The 8,406-nt window shown below is 39.0% G+C and overlaps 1 protein-coding gene across 1 annotated transcript in view; it reads right to left on the bottom strand.

Moving 5' to 3' along the window:
- Positions 1-4,228: 4,228 nt before the first annotated feature.
- Positions 4,229-8,406, bottom strand: part of CEMIP2 (cell migration inducing hyaluronidase 2) — a 50,581-nt gene continuing 46,403 nt past the window's right edge. Inside the window, exons 22-24 of the mRNA XM_059492781.1 lie at positions 8,075-8,223; positions 7,250-7,356; positions 4,229-6,560 (exon numbers count right to left, since the gene is read on the bottom strand). Of these exons, the coding sequence (XP_059348764.1) occupies positions 6,364-6,560; positions 7,250-7,356; positions 8,075-8,223 (453 nt within the window). The 3' untranslated portion in view covers positions 4,229-6,363. The remainder of the gene's footprint in view (positions 6,561-7,249; positions 7,357-8,074; positions 8,224-8,406) is intronic.

Raw genomic sequence — 8,406 nt, 5'->3', positions numbered from 1 at the left:
TAGAAGATGGGGATGGAAAAAGGTTAAGGATAGGAATGAATAAGGATTAAAAAAAATAAGGGAGACTCCCCTATTGAATCACAAGATTCAGAGTGAATGCCTTTGCCAAACTGAGCCTTAGACTTGATCAAATGTTTAGGCCTAAAGGTTTTAACATCACTTAAACCTAACAGTACTCAACAGCACTCAATCGATAGCCTGACTTAAATAATTTGTCAGAAGATTCTAGAGAATTTGCTGCAAGCACAACAGTAGCTCACTTATAGGTCTAACTTACCAATCTGAAGTACCTAAGCATCTAAGAGCATTCACAACTCATTTGCCATGACATATTCACAGCTGTAGGCACCTGTATGACCCAGAGGAATATGTACAAGGTACATACCTGGGAAAAACTGCCCTCAAGTTCAGTGAAGGACTCACATGGGATGCCTTTGTGCCTCCTCATTGGGTGAAGGGTTGAGCACGGGGTCAGTGTTTGCTGTGATCACTGAGTATCCTTCACTGGCTCCAAAGGGTACCCACTCCCAGCAGATTTCTGGTCACACTCCACAGTGGCCCAGAGGAGTTCAAAGGGTCTCACTATTTTTAGGGTTGCAAGAAAATTGGCTTTGGCCACAGTAATTTCCCACATGAAGGCCAAGGCCTAATGGGCATTTCTGAAGTCAGCAGACCTCAAGGAGGCAGCAGGAGATGCGCCACCACAAAGAGGTTACATCCTGAAACTCAAAAAGGGTAGGAAAACAGGAGAGGTCCAACCCACTCTCTAAGAAGCTTTGTAAATAGATTTAATGGAAAAGAAGGATTGGCAGTTACTCAGACAAATCTGCAGGCAAAACACTGGAAATATCAGAAATGGAAAATTCTATGGGAATAAGATACTTAACCAGAGTAACATCCCAGCCCTCAAAACTGAGAGACAAGTGGTGAAGGTCTGTACAAAGCAAAAAGAGAAAGGTGTGAATAGCTTATAGGGAATAGAGACTGCAAACAACTTGGTCTTATATCTTCATTTTTTTTTAGCATGTTTGGCTATTAAAGCCTCACAATGAGTTCTTACTGTATGTTTTCTGCTGGCTAGCAGAATCAACCCAGTGGCAATTGTGAATCTGCTGTGATTCATGGGATTATAGATACTCATATCTTCTAACACTTTGTATTTCACTGCAGTGAAGGACAGAAAAACCTGTTAACAATGGAAGAACATTAAAAAGAAGAATGCAACCAAAACATGCTGCATATGGAAATTTATATTATACTATTAAAAAATTAAAAAGCAGAAATGTTCAATATATACTACTGAGTGATGCTTATCACAGAATAATTTTTCAGAAGTATAAATGAGACCACAGATAACTACAGTGTTGTTTGCTGTTACTACAAACATACACCAGTCATTTGCACTGGAGCTGAAGGAAAACTATTAGATCATGGTTCACACCCTACAGATGGAACAAACCATCTTCTGCTCATGAACTTCACAGATATTAAAAAGATGATATCATCTGAGATCCATCCCCAAAAGCTACCAATTACACAAAACACACCCTGAACTCACTTTGGGGTATCTGTCAAAAAAATGGGAAAAAATAGGCATTTCACTGGAAATGCTGCATAGAAAGACACTTCTGTGTTTCCATCTGTTTATAGCAGGTCTAGCAAAGAACTTTTCTACACAGAATAATTGCACACATTAAAATAATCCTGAAATACCACTTTGTTTTGATTCTCCATTTAGAATAAACTATATATAAAGTCAGGCCTTTGTATGCTCTGTTAACAATTTCTCAAAAGTATTATAAATTAGAATACTCACCTGTCAACCTATTCAGCTTGGAAAAAGATGAAACAAAGAATTCCCTCTCTAGGGAAAGCAGCTAAGTCTGCTTGGCACTTGTAAATATAAAAGAAATTTTAAAAGTTTCAAAGTTCACATTTAAGGAGAACATTTATACTGATTACTTTGAAATTTCTCTATGATCTGACCACGCCAATTTCTCACTAATATATCAAACATGACGGCTACAAACCTTTCAAGGAAAGTTAAAGTTTCTCTGAATTTTTTCATTATGGGTTAAAAGCACAAGGTGATGTATCAAAAAGGCTAGGCTGATCTCAGAAGATCCCAAGATTGCTGTCTCCCAAAATTCACAGATTCATAGAATGGCTTGCGTTGGAAGGGACATAAAAATCATCCAGTTACAACCCCCCTGCCATGGGCAAGGACACCTTCCCCCAGACCAGGCTGCTCACAGCTCCTCCAGCCTGGACTTGAACACTGCCAGGAATAGGGCATCCACAGCTTCTCTGGGTGACCGACCCTGTGCCTCACCATCTTCACAGCAAAGAGTTTCTTTCTCCTATCTGACCTAAAGCCACACTCAGTTTGAAGCCACTCCTCCTTGTTCTATCACCATATGCCCTTATAAGAAGACCCTCTCCAGCAATCCTGTACCTCCAGGTACTAGGCGGTAGTGGTAGTATCATCTCTGTCTAAAATTGTTTCTATTATATACAACAACTACTTCCCCCTCCCCACACCAGGATTCCATAATGGGAAAAAAAAAAAGAAGGGGAACTCTATTACTTGCTTCTCCCATCATTCCCTGTCATGCAAGTAAGTGGCCAGACAAGCCTTTTTTTTTATTTAGCAAGTTACAATTGGTAGTACAAATTTAATCTGCAAAATTGCAGTAGTCCCCAGCCATACAATTAAAAATCTCATAAATTTTCTCAAGCCAGAGGTGGCCTTTTGTACTTCAATACTGATTACTATTTTAGAACTTCAACTAGCTAAAGACACAGGGAAAAAGAACAGGCACTAGGAAAGAAAAATGTATTTGTGAACTCTAGGAAGGGTCAAAACCTTCCCACAAGTGCTAGAACAAGTATGACCAGAACACAGAAAAATAATGACTGGCTAAAGCTCACATTTTGAAGTAGGAAAGGTTACTGCTTTTCACAGATATTCTGGCACTAAGGTGACATCAGAATGAAACAAATACAACCATGACAAACACAGACCTTCACTGATCAGCGCAGCTACAGATCCAGATAGCATCAAACCCAGCTGACAGCTTTTCAGTCAGAGCTGGATGACTATCCCTAGCTCTACATCCTTCCTACATAAGGTGAAAAGGAATTGAGGGGAAGCAGAGGAAATCATGTGATTTGCCCTGATCAGGAAACTCATGGCCTGGGTCAGAAGATATCTGGGGCCTCAGCTGTCACTGCTGTCCCACAATACACAAAATTAAGTCTCTGTTCTCCCACGCATGTCCTTGCCATCATCCTGGCTCTTTGAGGATGGGTCTCTTGTTCCTCATACACTGGATTTCCAGTGGTGCCTTTGGCCAGAGACAGGGCCTTATTGATAGCACACTTAATCTGCTACTGGCTCCAAGAAATTTCTTCCTTAGTTCTTGGGTTTTTTTTAAATCTCTTCACTGCATAATTTGAGCCAGGAATGGAAATCCATCTACTTGTATACAAAGCCTGAGCATGAAGAAGAAATTACAATGCCTTTTGGAATGGGTTTGGGGACTCACCATGTTTCAGACATGAGAAGTGTCTTGCTCAGTCCTTGCAGGCTGCAACAGCTGGTGAACTTGAAGAGAGAGGCTTAGGTACGTCAGTGGCCTTAACTTCCCACAATTACAACATCACCTGGCTGGCAATCACCACTGGAGAGGGCCCAGGACACTTGCTGTCCCAAAGCAGGGTCAGTTAAAGCTGCTCCTCCATAGAAAAACACTCCAAAGGTGCACTGCCAATCAATTCCAGTGCCTGACCACTTAATAAAAACATTCCTTCTGTTTTTGTGGAACTGCCTGCATTTTAATGTGTCCCCACAGACTCTTTTTCTCTGCCACTGGGCCCCACTGAGAACAGTGCTCACCTTTTTCAGCTTCTTCACTCCCCACGAGGTAAAGATACGGATAAGATGCCCCTGAGTCAGTAACACCGCTGCTCCTTGCTCCCCAGAGCTGAAATGATTGTAGACTCAGCAGCTGAGGACAGCTTTGAGATATGTGGCTTCCAAGACAGACCCATAACTTCAGTCACCATTAGTGTCTCCTTTCCAGTGTTGCTAGCTTGTTTCTGAACGAAGAGTAGGATATGCTCCACAAACTTCACAAGTAAACCAGTGTTAAAATAAGACAGTTTGTATTATTGACACAGCACACACTACAGAATTACTTGATACAAGAACAGAAGACACCCATAATTTTATTGCCTTGTCAGACGTAAAAATTTATTTATGCTATTTGTCAAGTGTTTAAATTTACACAAAAGACAAACACTTTAACTTCAGGTCCAACTGTTCATCAGTAAGCCCTACATCAGAATACCCCTGACGCTTCCAAGGACAACTTTTACAAGACGCTTAGAACAGCAGAATATCATAAATAATGGCCAACTTCACAAGCCTGAGGATCACCACCTCATCACTATTTCTCTGCCAAGCATGAGAATAGAGGAAGCCTTAAAGCCATTTTAATCCCCAAACACTATCACTACTGCACTCAGAGCATTTACATCACTGCCCTGCATTAATAACACCAAACATTACAGTTAGTCATAAAGATTTATCACAGCTTCCCCTAACAAAATTACTTTTCTTTTAAACATAACAAGAGAACTGTGCATCAAAACAACTGCAAAATACACAATCATCCATTTGGCTTGGTTTTACAATAAAAATAGTATCGGTCATCTATCTGTTAACTTCAACTCTTGTGTCATACTCCTTACCCCCTCCTTTCTCACTTAGACCAGGCAGTTTAATTGTAGCACTGAGGTAGCATATTTTAATTGAACAGAGTAATATGTTTGATATTGTGCCTCCTCTCCTTTAAAGCACAAAAAACATCCCCACAGTTTTTCAACATCTTTGGAGAAGACAAGCATATAGTTTATTTACAACAGCCACTCTATTTTGAATTCAAAGCACAAAGCATCTATGAATGGTAAATACATTATACCAGCTCGAATGAATGAGAACATATACAAGAAGAAGGAAATATGTCAGTTTTATTAAAACTAGGGTTACATTTTAGCCCTATGGCACCTATTGTTCCCTATTATGAAATGCATCTTTACTGTCCTTGAAATTTAATTTCAAAGACAAAGATCCTGAAAAAGGGCAGCTGTGCCGCTGTTCTAAGTGATTTTCACACTATTGGCAGAGGCAATTAATTGCAACAAAACCAGATTAAATCAATGGACCTAATATAAAGTCAACAGGAATTAACAACATGAGTATTCTAAGAGAATCAAAGTTAAGGCAGAAGGTATGATTTAATGAACTGAAAGCACTTTCCATTCACTCACAAGTTAAAGCTGAGATAGCCTTAAAATAATTAAAGAAAAATCAACACTAAAAAACAAACAAAAAGAACAACCCAAAAACCAATCAACCAAACAACCAACAAAACAACAACAAAAAAATTTAAAAAATCAAAACAAAACAAAAAACCCACCACTGCAAGAGTAGAAGCCTCCTTTCCCAACAAATTGAGAGTAACAGTATCTTAGCTTTGCCCTTCTGGCTAAAAGCTTTAAAAGACTAAGCTGAAGTCAAGCTGTACTAAAGACTGCAGCCTTAACTTCTAGACTGTTTATCAAAGTAGCTCTTACAGACACACCTGTGTATTTAGAGAGAATAAACAGTGATCCTAAAGAACAGGAGTAATTTCCTGCTCTGCGTGCCACACTTGTACACAAAGCCTTGTAAAGCTCTGCTGAATAGTACACAATCCTCACCCAGCCCCAGGCTGGGTCTTTGAATTCCTTCCTCTATCTTTCACACAGGAAAGCAAAAATTTTTACTGCAGTTAAAAATCCCTTGAGTCAGCCTCATGCACAGGGGAAACTGGGCTTTAAGACGTTAGAAAGCAGACTGAGAATGTAACTGAGCTGACAGAAAAACACCCATGGAAACACCAAAACAGCTGAGGGAAAAATGCTTAAGGTATAATGACCAATTCAAGCTGTTTATGAAGGCATTGATGCTAATCTTTCAAGTAACCCAAAATGCACTCCAACACCTGTTACTAAAAACTTAAGGCTTTTATGAATACCCTCTTACATACAAAAGGAATATTAAACAGAAGGAACTTGTTTACAGTAAATACAAACATCTGAAAAATCTCTGAAACCTGTTTATACAAATACTAATAAATTCTTTAATATTTTGTACAACTAGAAGGTGCACAGATTGGCATTCAAGCAGTCAATGCTGGCAAACATCTCTCAGACAATAACATGATTTACTTGGATAACAATATAGTTTAAAATGCCATAAATTAAAAAATAAGTTAGTTCACATTTTTCCCCCAGATTTTATGTACATCTTAGTCTTTAATGAGATCGTGCAGCCTTCTTCAGAAGCTCGAGGTCTTTCTGACGGCTTTTAGTTGCTCTGGCACAGCCATACTCTTCCAGTTGCAGAGGGATATACTTTTCTATCTGAACGAGCCCATGCCCAGCAGGACTGGTAAACAGCTTAATCCAGGATGGCTTAATGTTTCCTCTGAAGCCCAGAAAGGCCAAGCTTCCTGTGAAAGAAAAAGCTAAGCATTACCAAACCAGCCAAGCTCACTGCAGCATCATACAGGACTGGTTAGGTAGGCAAAGGCAAAATTCTTTTCCCCACATTATTCAGGACATTTATCCTCTCTCAGCTTTACATGCACCTTACAAAGAAATAATGATTTGCCTTTTCCTGTCTCAATATTTAGTATTAAATACCCTGAAATCTTAATTTGAAAACACAGCTAATTGGACAGGTATAAAACCTGCTTTTTCAACCACAACTTGTGGCATCACTCTGAACAGATGAGAGCTACTGCTATGTGGCCTATAAACTCATCATGCCTCAAAATACCAATAGCTTCTCATTTCTAGCTTCAAGTTATTTTAGAACAGGACGCTAGACAGGCACAGGAGATTGCTTAAAGATACAATTGCTGGGTGAGGCACAAAATACAGGCTTTAGGAAAAAAGCCTGGGACTCTTGTGTGATCCACAGGCACAAAGAACTGCTAGTTACTTCTCTGTTTGCAACAAGCTTCACACAATGGGATAAAGGGGTTTTCTGCCCCATCTGCTAAAGGACTGCTCAACAAGAGCTGACACACAGTAGCCACACACACACCTTCTCACACACCCCATAAGAAACCCACCACACCAACATGAACACAAAGACCAAGGTGGTGTCAAAGAAATGCGCAACATTTCCACCAACCATTGCTCTGTAGATAAGGTGGTTTCGCTGTCCCCAGGGACATTAAGGCTTCACCTAAATTATTAGGAATTGCTACATCACCTCTTGTGCTCAGCAGAATGATAGACCTGCAACAGGAACAGCATGACACAGCAGCTATTATAAACACATTTTTTTCATATTCTGGCTACACACCTTTCCAGCTAACTGCCCTCAGTGTCCAATCCCTTATGGATGCTTATGACATGGAAATAATCAGCCCTTTATGAAAGTGGTACTTAGAATTTCTTGGTTTTAAACTGACTTTAACTTCAAAATCATTGGAAAGTGTTATTTAGATACAGCTTAGTATTTTGTATCAAAAAAGTCAAGTTTGGATATTGATCCAAATTTAGAAAATTAAAATACTGTTTATTAGTATATAATAACTGTTAGTTACACACTAACTATCTTTATTTAGTAATAAATAATTCTCTCCCTACAGGGAGAAAACAATATGACATCTTTCACATAGTCCTTGCCACTGTCCTTATTAAACAACAAGTTATTCTTGTTTTAAGCAAAGCAGTGTTATTACATGATGCTTTATTAAAGAAAATTATTTTTGAGGAAAAAAGCAACACCAGAAAAATTTTAAGTGCTCAAAATCTGCTTAGTTTTCTTAAATAAGGATACACTGTCCAATAAATTGCTCCTCTGTTTCTCCTTTTGCCTGAATTTAGACATATGTTTTGTTCACTTTCAGCACTCAGGTATCATTATCTATTTGTCATTATTTAAATCCTTGTCAGAGAACAGAGCTACAGCTTGCAGGACATACTCAAAATGGCTGGTCATTGCACATACCTTTGTGGAATTCCAGATTTTAAATATCCATCTACATGCCTAATGTCTACTCCAGAAAATAATTTGTTTCCCAACACTGTGCCAGTGCAGGCATCTACTACAACAATAAGTATTCCATTACCCTTGAAGGAAAACATGGTGTCATTGACCTCAAAGGGAAGAAAAAGAGAGAAAAAGAAGTTAATATGAATCAAACAGCAATTCTACTGCACTCAGTGGTAATCAATCTTACTCCAATTTAGACACAGTAATTTCCTTACAAATACTTGCTTCTCCCTAGCAACTCTTCAGTTTTTCCTTTGAAAGGACACTGCTTAATGGGATTTCTGAAA

Source organism: Ammospiza nelsoni, chromosome Z (assembly GCF_027579445.1).
Source record: "Ammospiza nelsoni isolate bAmmNel1 chromosome Z, bAmmNel1.pri, whole genome shotgun sequence".
NCBI classification, from domain to species: Eukaryota; Metazoa; Chordata; class Aves; order Passeriformes; family Passerellidae; genus Ammospiza; species Ammospiza nelsoni.
The sequence above is the reverse complement of the archived record's forward strand: the minus strand, read 5'-3'. Positions and strand labels throughout refer to the sequence as shown.